Source organism: Ovis canadensis, chromosome 7 (assembly GCF_042477335.2).
Source record: "Ovis canadensis isolate MfBH-ARS-UI-01 breed Bighorn chromosome 7, ARS-UI_OviCan_v2, whole genome shotgun sequence".
Classification (NCBI taxonomy): Eukaryota; Metazoa; Chordata; class Mammalia; order Artiodactyla; family Bovidae; genus Ovis; species Ovis canadensis.
In genome coordinates, this window is record NC_091251.1 from 83,252,579 (window position 1) to 83,269,484 (window position 16,906).

Sequence of the window (16,906 nt, forward strand, 5' to 3'; positions counted from 1 at the left end):
GAACAAAATAAAGTTGGTTAGGTCTGTTTTTAAAATGACAGGTTCTTCCTAGTACATGCCTCGTGTAGATACTACCAATCACTAATCATATCTATACTAGCAAACTCTTAGAGATAGTGAAGAACAGGGACGCCTGGCATGCTGCAGTTCATGGGGTTGCAAAGAGTTGGACATGACTTAGCGACTGAGCAACTCTTTAATAACAGATCACAGTTACTGAGCTCTTACTCTGTGCTAGTGGTGTCCTCAGGCCAGTGTGCTAGTTGTGCTGGTATTATCCACATCTTATATTTGGGAAAACTGGTGCTTTTAGTCATGTAGCTAGTAAGTGAGGCAGGCAGAACTTGAATCCAGCTCTCTTGATGCCAGGAGCCAAATCTATAATCACTACTTTCTACTGCTTCTAGCTCAATGAGTAATGCTAATCTGATAGACTTCCAAGTCAGCTGTTGTTACCATGCTTCTCTGACAATAATTTCCAACTGGGGGAGAAGATAGAGCTGGTAGCAATGTTTCCTCCCATAATCTTAAGTGCTTTCCTTGCCTTGATCTCAAGGCTTGGGAGAAAGGAAAAGCAATTCACTGCACAAAAGTGCTTTGAGGTCTCCTGTTCAGAGAAATGATTAAAAGTGTTTTGGTGATAATAAACATAGCTGTTATTGGTTTTCAGTCGCTAATTCATGTCCTACTCTTGGCAACTTCATGGACTGTAGCAAGCCAGACTCCTCTGTCTTCCACTTTCTCCTGGAATTTGCTCAAATTCATGTTCATCAGAAATGCTATCTAACCATCTCATCCTTTGATGCTCCCTTCTCCTTTTGTCTTCAATCTTTCCGAGGATCAGTCTTTTCCAGTGAGTCAGCTCTTCCTATCAGGTGGCCAAAGTATTGGAGCTTCAGCTTTAGCAACTGTTCTAATGAATATTCAGGGTTGATTTCCTTTAGGGTTGACTGATTTGACCTCCTTGCAGTCCACGGGACTCTCAAGAGTCTTCTCCAGCAGTATTGCCAACTTAGTGGATAAGTTCTCATTTAGTTTTGGCTAAAAGTTTTATTTGCGTACTAATCATGTTCACTCTTTCACCAGAAGTTTTCCTTTTCTGTTAAAATATAAAGATCCTAAAAATTGCTTTCATTTTTAGAGCGCTTCACTTTGACTCTTATAATTGGTTTGGATGTGGTCTCTTTCAGTAAATAGCAGCATAGGAACATCCCTGCTGATTTAGTGGTTAAGACTCCACACTTCCACTGCAGGGGACCTGGGTTCGAACCCTGGTGGGGGAATTTAGATCTCACATGTCTTGCAGGCATGTCAACTAAAAAAAATTTTTTTAATAAAAAATATTGCAGCATAATGTCTCCAGCACAGCATTTGATATTGCCTATTTTAGTAAAAATTACATTGTTTAGCTTCTGTTAATGAACAATATTGGAGAAGGAAATGGCAACCTACTCCGATATTCTTGCCTGGGAAATCCCATGGGCAGAGTAGCCTGCTAGGTTAGGTTGCCATTTCCTTCTCCAATTTATAGTCCATGGGTTGCAAACAGTTAAATCTGACTTGTTGACTAAAGAACAACAATGAACAATAGTATGATCAAACAAATGTCACAAACAATGTTTTTGTTAGGTAAATCCCTGATGTCTTTCTACTAACATAAAGGCCTATGCTGTGGCCTGCCTCAGTCTGTTGGTTCCCAGATGTGGTATCCAGCTGTTTGTCATGTTCTCCTTCCATAGTGCATGGAAATCCCAACTGTATTTCCACCGTGTGGGTTGCCTGTTGAGTTCACTGTTTAAAAACAAGTGAGAGTTGGAATATTCCTCTTTATATTTTTATTGAAAAGAGAAAAGATTACTATGAGTCTATTCCGTTGGTATTCACTGTATGATTAATTTGAAAAACTTTGTATGCCCACTTCTGATAAAGTTTGGGTCAGATTACAATACAGTGCTCAGGATAAAAAAATTTCACATTACACTATTTGATGTTCATTCATTCATTCTTCATTTACTGTACTTAATCAATAAGTATAATTAAATCCTTGTTCAGGAGATGAATAAGATGTGTCCTTTATAGTGGGAGGAATTTATTATCTGATAGAGCTGTTTATGGGCTTCCCGGGTGGCACTTGTGGTAAAGAACCTGATTGCCAATGCTGAAGACACAAGAGATGCCAGTTTGATCCCTGTGTTGGGAAGATCCCCTGGAGGAGGGCAAAGCCTGGAGAATTCTTGCCTGGAGAAATTCTGTGGACAGAGGAGCCTGGTGGGCTACAGTCCATAGGGTGGCAAAGAGTCAGACGTGACTGAATGATTTAACATGCATGCAGAGCTGTTTATAGATTTCACTTTGCAACCTTGATAAATGCAGTGAATGTTACTTAAAATTTCCAGAGAGATTCAGGCTCTCAAGAGAGTAGAGTTGCTGAAATAAAGTCTATATTCCTGTGTGATCCCTCCAGTGTTTGGAGAAACAAATACTGTCATTGATTGGTAGGGTGGTAAGAGATATTAGAGCCAGCTGAAACCGTTAAGCATGCCTGATCATCTTGAGATAATTGCCTCTCTGCAGATGCCAGATATTATTTATAGAACTATTTTAACATTTAGTGAGAATCTGTAATATTTAGGGTCAGCATGAGACTTCCATTCTAAATAACTTTCCCAAGCTTCATATCTGAGAATGCATATTGTTTTCTGTGATTGCAGGACTGTGCAAATGTAAAGAAGTATAAAGCACAAGACTATCACACTGTTTAAAAGGAAATACTGGTCAGAGTTACTAGGTCCGAGTTACTATGTACTCCAAACATTGCACTTTGATTAATGGGACTATTTCCAGACAGAACAAGGTGGAATCTATGTTCCTAATTGTGACACGATTTCCTGAAAAATACAGCTAGGTACATGTGAGGGTTTATGTGTAATTTGCCTTTTTAAAAAGCCCTCCCCCTAAATCCAAGGTTTTGCCGTGGCCTGCGAAAGCTGAGACCGAGCTGTAGCGGCAGGACCGGAAAACTTGCTTCCGGAACCTTTGTGCTGAAGTGCCTTGCCACCGGCCGGTGCTCATTCGTAAAGGACCGTCCCAGCCAAGAGCCTGTTGTTAGGAACCTGCTTGGCCTCGGATCTGAGGGGCTTTAGGTTGGCTGTGGCTGTGACTGAAGCAGTCGCCGGGGAAAGTCCACTGGAAGGAAGGCGCCATGGACGATCAGGGCTGCCCCCGGTGTAAGACCACCAAGTACCGGAACCCTTCGTTGAAGCTGATGGTGAATGTGTGCGGACATACTCTGTGAGTCGGGGGATAGTTGGGTTCCATGGGGGGAGACGCACAGGGTGGAAGCTCCCGAAACAGCCGGGAGATGCTTGTCGTCGACTCAGGGGAGAAAAGGGCTTCGTCAGTATCGACACTGGGGAAGAAAATAGGAAAAGGGAACGTTGTTTCTCTAAACAGACTACCCTCCAGTCCTGAGCCGCTCTGGCCTGCTTTGAACTGCCGGATTCCCTGATGTAACCAGCAGTTTGTCACGTTCCCCCCTCCTTAGGCGATGAGAATCTGGACTGTATTTCCGGGCTGTGTTGTTAACAGGATTCCAGCATGGGAGATCGGAGTGTTTAGTTTCACGCAAAGCGTTTTTATTAAAAAGAACAAAAGTGCTATGAAAATGCAATTACTATGTTTATATACTGTTGCTATTTGTTGCACGTGTTAATATGAAACTCCATCGGTATGCCCACTGTCCTGATGGAGTTTGGTTAGTTCTCATCTCTAAAAGAGAAAGTTCAGATTCTAGGCAGTTAATTTTGGAGATACAGTAATGGCTGGCATTTATTGAGTGTACATTACGTGTCAGGCAGTGTTCTAAGCGCTTTACCTTGAGTTATCCCATTTCATTCTCAACAGCAGCCCTATGAAGTAGGTACTCATCTCATACCCATTTTACAGGAAAGGAAACGGAGACTGCTTCAGATACCTTATTTAGTGGACCCTTCTAGAATTGGAACACAGGCCGTCTGACTATAGAATGCCAATTTTGGGGGGCTAGGGGCAAGAAGCGGAGAAGGCAATGGCACCCCACTCCAGTACTCTTGCCTGGAAAATCCCATGGACTGAGGAACCTGGTAGGCTGCAGTCCATTGGGTCGCGAAGAGTCGGACACGACTGAGTGACTTCACTTTCACTTTTCACTTTCATGCATTGGAGAAGGAAATGGCAACCCACTCCAGTGTTCTTGCCTGGAGAATCCCAGGGATGGAGGAACCTGGTGGGCTGCCGTCTATGGGGTCGCACAGAGTCGGACACGACTGAAGCGACTTAGCAGCAGCAGCAGCAGGGGCCAGAAGGGAGATTGAGTGTTTTGAAGAATAAGTGCAGGAACTGATAAACGTGTTTCTTGCCACGTTTTTATGGTCAAATGTGGTTCAGTATAGATGGTTTTATAAAGCGCTTTGCAATGTAAGGTGAACATACATTCTCGTAGTTTCTTTGATGTTTTTAAGATATAAAAAATGTGGTAGACAAGATCTTTGGGTAAGCCCGAATTGCATGGTTAATCGTAGCTATAATGATTATAAAGGGATTTAATAATTTACTGGATTGGTCTTATTTTCTAATTAGTCTTTATTTTCCTTTGCTTTATCCAGCAAAGGAAATACAGTAGAGCTGTACTCTAATTAGTCTTTATTTTCCTTTGCTTTATCCAGCAAAGGAAATACAGTAGAGCTGTACTGAATTTGATTGGATGGATTAAAATTAGAAATAAGGTGAAAGTAACCAAGTAGATTGGGAAAGGGAAACCAGACAAATGCTGTAAAGACTGTTCAGTTTTTAGAAAGATTTTGCTTGGTTTCTCTTTATTTTCCTGTACCAGATTTGTTATAGTTGGTGCTCAAGGAAAAGGAATTTGCTTTTTTTGAAAGGACATTAACTAAATGTAATTTACTAGAAAAAATGTATACCTAGTAGTAATTAGCTAGTCAGGGAAGATTATGTGATTTTAGCAAAATAAATTGCATTTTTATTAAATAGTTATATTTATTTTTAATTGGAAATTGCTTTTGTTGTGTCCCTGGTCTTTTCTGTTTTTTTAATAAGAGTTTAGAATTGTCTAAGTCATTCTGATGTTGCATTGATTTTGGCTTATTTGCTAATCTGTTAAAGACCAAGTTTTACAGCCCTCTTTTAACTTAAAATATGATCAAAATGATTAAAAGATTATATGATATTGGCTAAGAGAACAAACTTTTGATCTTGAATTCTTTGTATTCTTATAGGCTCTGGGCAAATTCCTCTTACTTCATTTTTCTTCCCTGTACAATAGAGATAACAGCACTGTGTATATTACAGTGTTTGAGGATTAAATAATATATGTAAACATCATACTTGGAGGTGCTTTAATAGAATTTTTTCACGTAATATTTGTTCAGTATACATTGGGAATCATTATTATTATTTATGCATGGTATGGATACTAAGCAGAAATAAAATTTAAACAGGATCTACTCCGCCTGCTTTAAAAGACTTGCACAACAATGGTATCTTTAAATGAATTCAAGAGATTATAAAATGTGGTACAGTTTTGATTATAATGCCCCTTTTGTGATTTAAATAGGAACTCAGTATCGTGTTCTCTCATGGAAATAGGGTTATATATATCCTGACTTTTTTCATAATGTATATCTTGGATATGTTTTCTAAATTGTTATGTGTATATATTCCTCTTTAACATTTGGATGATAGTCCACTGTTAGGTTATACTATAATTGATTTACCCCAAAATTGTGTTATGAATATTTAGATTTCCTATTTTTCACTAGAGGCAGTTTCTCTCTTTCTGCCCTCTTCCTCAACCCATATACAAGTATATTATAAGATATAAGAGGAGAACCAGGGGTAAATGCCTAATAGTAGAACTGTATGTGACTTTTAATTTTGATAAACATTGCCCACTTGTTCTCAAAAAAGATTGTATCTGTTATGCTCCCACCAACTGTTCATGGGAATTCCTGTTGCCACAATTGGGCATTATTACTTTTTTAATCTTGCTGTTCTGATAAGTAATAGAACATTATAGATTTTGATGTGAAATACTTTTGATTTGATAGTATGCTGAATTTGTACAGAATGTCTTTCATGGGATTGAGCTTAGGCATTTTTATAATTATTAGTCTGAAAGGAGTAGGTATTATTTTTTAGTGTTACTATTTGTATTAGTTATCTTTTTATGTAATAAATTGCCTCAAAAATTAGTACCTTAATAAATATTTATTATCTTATATAGTTTTGGAGGGTCAGGAGTCTGAGAGTGGCTCAGCTGAGTGATTCTAGCTCTGTGTCTTTCATGAGGTTTGCTCAAGCTGTTTTCTGGGACCAGAGTGTCTGTGTCTGAGGTCACTCATGTGGGTCTTGGCAGCTTCAGTTCCTCTCCTTGGACCCTCAGTAGGACTGCTCATGATGTGGCTTTTCCCAGAGTTAGTGGGAGAACTAGAGGCTCCAGAGCATCATCATCTAATGACAAAAATCACATTATCATTGCTTCTGCTGTATTTTATTTGTTAGCACTGAAGTCCTGTTACAGTATACACAAGAGTGTGAATACCATGAGGCAAGAATTACAGGGCCACATGATTTTACTCACTTTATTTTGTGTGTCAAGTAGCAAAGGCATTTTAGGAGGCAAATAATAAAGTGAGTAGGGATAGTGCTTCACAGGAGATAGGAAGTGTGAGATTATAGAAAGATTATTTAGAAGTACTATTTATGAGAGAAAATACAGGAGCAGAAAGGAGGAAAAAGGTGAAACATGAAAATACTTTTCTCTCTTGACTGCTAGCAGTTGAGGAAGTGGGTGGTTGAGTAGTAAAGGGCCCACCTGGTGGGAAAGATACCCTGAAGAAGGAAATGGCTACTCAGTCCAGTAGTCTTGCCTGGAAAATCCTATGGGTAGAGGAGCCTGGTGAGCTACACTCCATAGGGTAGCAGAAGAGTCAGATGTGACTTAGTGACTAAATAACGACGACAGATTCCATTATGTATTAATATTAAATCAATCCGGCAAACACCCAAATGAATTGATTGCATGCACATCCAAAGAAGACTGGATTCTACATTTGCTTTTTTTTCAATTCAAGGATGAACTTTTGTCTTAGTTACAGAAAAGGGTAACTTTTTTCTGTTTATCAGGGTCACCTATTTTAAGAAATAAGCCTTTCATGGAAGTCTTCATAGAATTCTAAAGGCATGTTGATTTAGAAGGAGCCAGTTATATCTAATTCTCATTTAACTAAAGTCTTATTTATTTTTTTCAGAGAAGATGGGAAAACTTTGTTTTCTTTGGAATAGAGCAGATCCTCTTTACCCAACATAGTTGGATGATATTTTTCAGAGTAACACAAGCAAGTAAAACTAATAATTTAAGTTTTATCCCAACCATCCTTAGCAACACTTGTCTCTGGAAACTACCTATATTTGATTTTACTAAATTTTCTTTCTTCATTCTAAACACACATAAGACACAAAGTAGAATAAACAAAAACTCATCCTGATATATGTTAAAGACAATATTTTGCCATATTTTCTTAAAGTTTCTCTTTTTCTCCGTTTTATTTTTTTCTCTGCTTCTCTCTGTCTCTCTCTCTTGCTTATTGATGTTTCTAGGTAGCTTTTTCTGAAGAGTTACCAGTATGAATTTTGCTGATTGCACCTCTGTGGTATTATTATGTTCCTTTGTATTTCCTATAAATTACTAGTAGCTTTTAGAGGTTTATCAGATTAAAGTTCAGTTTATTTATTGTTGGAAAGAATAATTCATAAGTGGTATTAATTCATTTGTTTAATATGCTGGGCTTGTACGTTACCGTTTTGTGAGCTGGGAAACGGTGGACAGAAAAATTAGAAAAAGGTACTCATTCTGGGTAGAAAATTAGAAAAAGGGGACTTTCTGGATATATTGTTGTTAATTTCTAATTTAATTTTGTTGTAAGAGAACAAATTTTGCTAAATTTCAGTCTTATAAAATTTTATTAAAACTTATTGTCCAGTGTGTGGTCTATTTTGGTGAGCAAGGTCTTACTTGATGAGCAAGTCAAGTTGAAAAGAATGTGTGTTCTGTAGCTGTTGGGTATAGTGTATGTCAGTTAGGTCAGCTTGGTTGATAGTGTTAACTTCTGAGTATCTTTACCAGTCCTTCTGCATCCTTACTAATTTATTTTTTCTACTCATTTTATCAGTTACTCCAAATAGATTGTGTATTTGTCAGTTTCTCCTTTTAGTAGTGCTGTCATGCTTCATGTATTTTGAAACTCTTATTAGGTACATCTGCTAAGTCACTTCAGTCGTGTCCGACTCTGTGTGACCCCATAGATGGCAGCCCCCCAGGCTCCCCTGTCCCTCACATTGGAGTGGGTTGCCATTTCATTCTCCAGTGCATAAAAGTGAAAAGTGAAAGGGAAATCGCTCAGTCGTGTCCGACTCTTCTCGACCCCATGGACCGCAGCCTACCAGGCTCCTCTGTCCGTGGGATTTTCCAGGCAAGAGTACTGGAGTGGGGTGCCATCGCCTTCTCCATATTAGGTACATAGGTACTTAAAATTGCTATGCCTTCTTGTGATGAATTTATCCTTTTGTCATGAAATGTTCCTTTTGGTCTTTTGTAATACTCTTTATCCTGATGATTTTTTTTGTCTGGTATTGTATCAGTTCTCTTATGCTTTCTATTTGATAGTATATGTTTCTCTGTCCTTTGCTTTCAACCAATGTGTGTTTTATGTCTTAACATTTTGTAGACAGTACATAGTTAGTCTTACTTTTTTGTATGGTCCAACACTGGCTGCCTTTTAATTGCCGTGTTAGTCCCTTTATATTTAATGTAATTATTGCTATCATTGGGTTTAAATTTGTTTTCCATTTGTCCTTTCTTGCCTTATTTTGGATTAACTGGATATTTTAAAAGTATTGCTCTATTTAAGATCTTTATTATTATTTTAATATTTTTATTTTTAGTGATTTCTATAAGTATAACAATATGCATCTTTATCAGTCTATTTAGAGTCAACATCTGACACTCTGCATTTTTCACTTGCTCACAAATTCCTCACATTTCAATACCTCACAAATATGAATGCTATAATTCCGTACACATAACCCTTGTCATCCTTTATACTAACGATGTCATATCTTTAACTTTTATATATGATTCAGTATTGTTATTTTTGCTTTAAATAGTTGTTTTTAAGGAAATGTAGGGAAAAAAATAGTCTTTTTAATAAACAACTTTTTGAGATACAATTCACATACCATAAAATTCACTCATTTAACATATAGAATCAGTGGCTTTTAGTATATTCTCAGAGACATACATCTATCACTACAATTAATTCTAGAACATTTTTGTTACTTCACAAGGAAATCCCTTACTACTTAGCCCTGTCCTCCATCTCCCTTTGTCTCTGAGCCCTACGGCAACCACCAGTTGACTTTCTATCCCTACAGATTGCCTATTCTGGACATTTCATATAAATGGAATCATATAAATATATAGTCCTCTGTGATTGGCTTTTACTTAGTATAATGTTTTCAAGGTTCATCCATGTTGTAGAATGTATCAGAACTTCTTTCTTTTTATTATTGAAGACTATTCCTTTGTGTGGATTTTACCACTTTTCATTTATCTTTTCATTAGTTGATGGACATTTGGATTATTTTCACTTTTTGGCTATAGCGAATAATCCTGCTGTGAACATTCATGTACAAGTTTTATGTGACAAATTGTTTTGGTTATATATTTAGGAGTATAGCTGTTGGATCATGTGATGGCTCTATATTTATCCAAATTGTAAGACTTCCAAAGCAATTGCACAACTTTACATTCCCACCAGCAGTAGATAAGGGTTACAGTTTCTCTACATCTTTTGCCAACACTTGCTATTATTTGTCTTTTTTGAATGTAGCCATGTTAGTGGGTATAAAATTGTTAAGTGTAGTCTTTTGTATTCACCTACTTATTTGCCATCTTTAGTGTCTTTCTTTCTTCTTTTGGATTGATTTGATAGTTGTATTGATTTTGTTTTTCTGCCTGAAGAGCATTCTTTAGTAGTTCATAGTACAGGTTTATCTGTGAAGAACTCTCCCAGATTTTGTTTATGTGAGTGTTTTTATTTTACCCTATTGTTTGAAGGATCTTTCTGCTGAGTGTGAAGTTATGGGTTGTCATTTCACCACTTCAGATATATCATTCTTTTTTTTTTTGGTCCATGATGCTCAGCTTGTGGGATCTCAGTTCCGAACAGGGATTGAATCCAGGCCAGGGCAGTGAAAGCTCAGAATCCTAGACCATCAGGGATCTCCCCATTCCATTTTTTTTGTGATGAGAAGTTGTTTGTGATGAGAAGTCAGCTGTTACTTATATCCTTGGTGTAAAAATCTTTCAGGACTGCTTACAAGATTTTCTCTTTATCATTGGTTTCTAGCAGTTTGAATATAAGTTTAGATATGCTTTTCTTTGTATTCATCCTAGTTGACATTTGCTGAGCTGGGAACTGTAAATCAGTACTTTTCATCCTATTTGGAATATTCCAGTGATTCTTTCTGTATTATTTTCACTTTCTTCTCCATTTGGAACTCAGTTACATGTGTATTAGCTTTTTTGGTATTGTTTTATAAGTTGCTGGGGTACTGTTCATTCTTCTTCAATCTTATTTTCTCTGTTCTTCATAGATATTTTTTATTGGTCTGTATTCAAGTCTATTGACTCCCATCTGCTATGTCCAATCTATTGTTAAGCCCATTTGGTAGATTTTTTCATCTATTATTATACTTTTGTTCTGGAGTTTTCATCTTGTTCGTTTCTATAGTTATCACTTCTCTTTTAGAATTTTCTGTCTGCACATTAAGATCATATCTTCCCTTACTTTTTTGAATGTAGTTCTTTGGACATAATTTGTGTTAAATCTTTAAAAATATTTAAAATAGCTGACTTAAACTTTTGGTCTTCTAGATCCAACATCTTGGCAAGGCTGATTGCTGTTGACTATTCTTCCCCCACCCCTGTGGATCACATTTTTCTTCTCTTTTTCTGAACATTTAATACATTTTTCAGTTGTATACTGGATCACGTAGATGGTATCAGAAATTGCATACTTTATCTTTCTGCGTAGAATGTTGTTTTTTAAAATTCTTGTAGGTAGTTCAGTTACTGGCTGATTACCTTGAACTTTGTAGGCTTGGTTTTAAACATTGCTAGGATGGATCTGGGAGAAGGCAATGGCACCCCACTCCAGTATTCTTGCCTGGAAAATCCCATGGATAGAGGAGCCTGGTGGGCTGCAGTCCATGGGGTCACTGAGGGTCGGACATGACTGAGCGACTTCACTTTCACTTTTCACTTTCATGCATTGGAGAAGGAAATGGCAACCCACTCCAGTGTTCTTGCCTGGAGAATCCCAGGGACAGGGGAGCCTGGTGGGCTGCCGTCTATGGGGTTGCACAGAGTCGGACACGACTGAAGTGACTTAGCAGCAGGATGGATCTGGAGAGGACTCTTGAGAGTCCTTTGGACTGCAAGGAGATCCAACCAGTCCATTCTAAAGGAGATTAGTCCTGAGTGTTCTTTGGAAGGAATGATGCTAAAGCTGAAACCCCAGTACTTTGGCCACCTCATGCGAAGAGCTGACTCATTGGAAAAGACTGATGTTGGGAGGGATTGGGGGCAGGAGGAAAAGGCGACGATAGAGGATGAGATGGCTGGATGGCATCACCGACTCGATAGACGTGAGTTTGAGTGAACTCCGGGAGTTGGTGATGGACAGGGAGGCCTGGCGTGCTGCAATTCATGGGGCTGCAAAGAGTCGGACACAACTGATCGACTGAACTGAACTGAGGATGGATCTGTGTAGAGCCCATTGTGTTTCCTTACTTTACTGCAACTCAATCTCCAAACTTTGAGTTCCTTGCAAAACTTGTTGGGGCTTGATTTTAGGCTTTGTTAGAGTAAGTCTAGATAGAATAAGTCTTATTATATGATGTGGTCCCCATTCTTACTTGCTGGTATCCCAACTGGATTTTTGAGGTGTTAATAAGGTGTTACTGTGGTTTCTCTACTTTGGCTGGGTAGGAACTCCAAAATATACCCAGCACTCCTTAACTACCCTCTCTTCCTCTCTCAGCCATTCTCTTTTAAGCCTTGATTGGTTTTGCCCTGCATATATGCAGTCTGTTCTTTGGCCTGGCCATGGACTTATGGGAGTTCTTATACAGGCTTCTGACCCTCTGCCTTGCAGATTTCAACCATATCAACTGCACTGAAGTTTGATCTTTGCCTGTACAACTTAGCACAACCACTGTGCCCTTCTTAAACTCTTGCTTACTAGGCTATCGTCATGGAAATTATTCCCAGATAGAAAAATGAGGCAATTGTCGGGCTCACCTTGTTAGTTTACCATTTCTAAGGGATTATAGTCTTTGTGTTGCTGCTGCTGCTAAGTCACTTCAGTCGTGTCCGACTCTGTGCAACTCCATAGACGGCAGCCCACCAGGCTCCCTCATCCCTGGGATTCTCTAGGCAAGAACACTGGAGTGGGTTGCCATTTCCTTCTCCAATGCATGAAAGTGAAAAGTGAAAGTGCAGTCGCTCAGTCGTGTCCGACCCTCAGTGACCCCATGGACTGCAGCCTTCCAGGCTCCTCCGCCCATGGGATTTTCCAGGCAAGAGTACTGGAGTGGAGTGCCATTGCCTTCTCCGAGGAAGATGGCAGACTTGATTAATGTAAATTTGAAGGAGATTAGCAATCATCTTTTTAGTTCTATTCTACAGCTGTCCTCCGCTTTCTTTTTTTTTTGCCACTTTATTTTTTTTTAATCGAAGGATATTGCTTTACAAAATTTTGTGGCTTTCTGTTATACATCAACAAGAATCAGCCGAAAGTATACCCATGTCCCCTCCCTCCTGCATCCCCTCCCATCTCCCTCTGCATCCTACTCTCATAGATTGTCATGGAGTCCCTATTTGAGTTCCCTGAGTCATACAGCAGATTCCCATTGGCTATCTGTTGTATGTATGGTATTGTGAATTTTCATGTTACTCTCTCCATATGCCTCATCCTCTCTCTCTTCCCCTCCCCCGGTGTCCACAGGTCTGTTCCCTATGTATTCTATACCTGTCCTCCATTTTTTTTTTTGTCCTTCATTTTTAAACAAAACCTAAGAAAGCTTATATGGTTGCGTTGCTTACCTGCATGCCATGTGCTTAGTTATATCCTACTGTTTGTAACTCTCTATCCATGGAATTTTCCTGGCGAGAATACAGGAGGGGGTTGCCATTTCCTCCTCCAGGGGGTCTTCCCTGGCCCAAGGATTGAATCCTTGTCTTCTGTGCCTCCTGCATTGCAAGCGGATTCATTACTTGCTGAACCATTGGGAAAGCTTACCTGGCCAGCTTCATTTTCTTTATTCTGTATAAATTTCAATTAAATTTGATCACATTTGCTGAGTAAAATTGTTATTAATGTAATGCAACTAGATTTAACTCAAATCCAGTTTATGTGAAACATGAAAATACTACAGTGTAATCAGAAATCAGTTTATATGCTTAGAACAATTTTCTCTTTATATTTAGTTTCCAGGATGCTAGCCTGAAATAAACCTTTAAGCATTCAATAATAACTTTTCTGCCAGTTTTTAACTTACTTTATCTTTCTCTTTGATAATATATATAAACAATATCATAGTATTTGGTTTTTGAGGTGTAATCATATGCAAATTAGAAAGCCTAAATATATTATTTATGCCAGGAAATGATTTGGAGGATAACTTTTTATTTTTTTAATCAAAAGCAAATTTTATTTGCTTTTTTCTGTTACCATTTAGTTGTTGTGGAGAGCAAAACATCTCACAATATCTCTGAAAAATCCTTAATTTAGACTTTATTTTGTGTTATATGCAAGTGTCTAGAAAGACTGTATCAACTACCTATAATGATAGTTTATTTTATAGTATTTTTATTTTACATATTTCACTTTGACATTATATATAAAATATGTATATTATATACATGCATAAATAGTTTATTCTCTACAAAAGGAAAAAATATAAAATTCAATGGACCTTATTAGAAATGTTTTGGCATATTAGGTTTCTAAGATAGAATATGTAAAAACCGGAATTCTGAGATGAAGAAAAATGATTGCAGACTTCACTCAATTTTTTTTTTTTAGAACGCAAATATGATAGAATCATTGAAAATTAATGAGGGCTCCGTCAATATGATGCAGTGCCTCTGCATCATCGGTTTATATATATTTAATGAGCCTGCTATTCTGAGTTCAGGTAACTGAAGCAGACTACATCTAACAGTAACTCTGATTTACTTACACAAAATTCTTTCCATTAAAATAGAAAAGTCTTGAAATTTACCAGTGTTAAGTATAATTTCTTCATAAATCTATAATGTTTATTTTCTGGTTGTAACTAACATTTACTGGTTTCAGATAATGTTACCAAAGTATATTCTTCTATTTGGTCTTCTGTCTTGCTATTGATCTCTGGAGTTGGAGTAGAAAATATGGAGGGAAAAAAACGTTTAAAAGCGTTTAAAAAAAACGTTTAAAAGATTGTAGAAGCATGACATGGCAAATGTTATATTTTTAAGATCTGTTGAAGTGTATATGAGAACTATTTGAGAGAGAACTATTCCTGTATTCTTTGGCATTATGAATATAACTTTTGATATTTGCATTTACTTTCAGTTTTGTGTTAAAATTCTTTTATTTTAAGATGTGTATTTTGTTAGCTTATTGAAAAGATAGTATTAAAAACATTTTTGACAAAAAAGTGTACATAATAATTTTATAGGACATTTATTTTAATTTTTAACTTCTGATCATGTGTATCCATGTACACAAATGAACATAGAACTCAATTTATTATGTGCAGTTTTTATGGAACAGTAATTTGCTAAGCTATATTTACTTTATTTTCAGAAAATGCTAATAGTGCCAAATGAATATGTAATTGAATACCTTAACATTTAATAAAGTAGTGTTAGCAGATAGAAATTTCTTCCATATTTGCTCTGTCAATTGATAACAGATAGTTTCTTTAGATAGTTGAGATTGATAAGCAGAATTTTGAAGATAAAAGTTCTTACTCTTAAGGTAGTTTAAATATTTGTAAGATATAAAATGTGATATGTTATAGTAGGTATTTCTGTATTATTCAGACTATGGATGTAAAATTTCTCATAATTGCATCTGGCAAATGTCATTAATATTTAATTCCTTTTGGAGGTTAATTGCAAAAAGCAATCTATGTAATGTGCTACAACTAAATGCAAAAATGTACAAATTACAGCAGGAATAGTGTCAATAATAATAAATTGCCATGTCTAGTGTAAGTTTAGTGCTTGTAATTCCCCCTTGGAAAATATATTATTTTTGACTCCTCTTTATGAATCTTGGGTTTAGTTTATATTATTTAGAATTAAAATAGAAACTAACATGTATATATTGAAACATTTGTCTATTTATGTATTATATATAGTGAGCTTCCTTGGTGGCTCAGCAGTAAAGAATCTGCCTGCCTATGCACGAGATGTGGGTTCGATCCCTGGATGGGGAAGACTTCCTGGAGAAGGAAATGGCAACCCATTCCAGTATTCTTGTCTGGAAAATCCCTTGTAACCAGGAACCTGGCGAGCTACAGTCTATGAAATTGCAAAAGAGCTGGACACAACTTAGCAACTGAACAACAATGCAATATTATATGTAGATGTTAGAATGTAAGAAAATTAGAGACGAAAACATACTGCCAGAGTGGATTGATTGATAAAATAACTCACAGAGGACAATTATATACATATGCAAATATGAAGGGTTTATTTTCCTACCAAAAAATAGAACCAGAAATTAAACCTGTGCTTTTTGATTGTATTCTGTTATTAACACTACCAGTTGCTGTATTCATTTATGGGTGTTTAGTTTCCAGATTATGCTTACAGAGGGTCATTTTGGTACAATGGTTAAAAGTATCAACTTGAGAATCAAAGAAACTTGAGTTAAATCCACATGCTTCCACTTACTAGTTGTGTGACCTTCAGCAAAGTTGTTTTTGACTTTCAGATTTGTAAATCTCTAAAATGGTGTTAAAATTATTACATTGGTGCAAAAGTAATTGTAGTTTTTGCATTGTTGAAATTTGCAAATAAATGATGTTATACATCATTTTCGGAGAAGGCAATGGCACCCAACTCCAGTACTCTTGCCTGGAAAATCCCATGGATGGAGGAGCCTGGAAGGCTGCAGTCCATGGGGTCGCTGAGGGTTGGACATGACTGAGCGACTTCACTTTCACGCATTGGAGAAGGAAATGGCAACCCACTTCAGTGTTCTTGCCTAGAGAATCCCAGGGATGAGGGAGCCTGGTGGGCTGCCGTCTATGGGGTTGCACAGAGTCAGACACGACTGAAGTGACTTAGCAGCAGCAGCATACATCATTTTAGTGCACATTTTTTGCCTTTTTTTTTTTTTTGCTAATGACATTACTTGCTGTTTATATATTTTAAACTGTGGAAATGATGTTAGATAAAAAGCAAATTTGAGCAGTTTTCTTATTTGCCAAAATGGGTAATAAAACAGCAGAAACAACTCTCAACATCAGCAGTTTATTTGGCCCAGGAACTGCTGATGAACGTACAGTGCAATGGTGGTTTGAGAGGTTTTGTAAAGGAGAGGAGAACCTTGAAGATAAGGAGGGTAGTGGCCAGCCATCGGAAGTTGACAGTGACCAGCTGAGAGCCATCATTGAAGCTAATCCTCTTAAAACTACAGGAGAAATTGCCGAAGAACTCAACATCAATCATTCTATGATCATTTTGGCATTTGAAGCAAATTGGAAAAGTGAAAAAGCTCGATAAGTG

At 37.3% G+C, this 16,906-nt stretch overlaps 1 protein-coding gene across 5 annotated transcripts in view; it reads left to right on the forward strand.

Annotated features, from left to right (window-relative positions):
* Positions 1–2,786: 2,786 nt before the first annotated feature.
* MNAT1 (MNAT1 component of CDK activating kinase) overlaps positions 2,787–16,906 on the forward strand; it is a 224,011-nt gene continuing 209,891 nt past the window's right edge. For all 5 annotated transcript variants that reach the window (XR_011258302.1, XR_011258303.1, XR_011258301.1 and 2 more), the window contains exon 1: positions 2,787–3,291. Coding sequence is in view for 2 of the 5 variants with exons in the window: in XM_069596759.1 (XP_069452860.1) it covers positions 3,203–3,291 (89 nt within the window). In the remaining 3 variants the exon portion in view is untranslated. The remainder of the gene's footprint in view (positions 3,292–16,906) is intronic.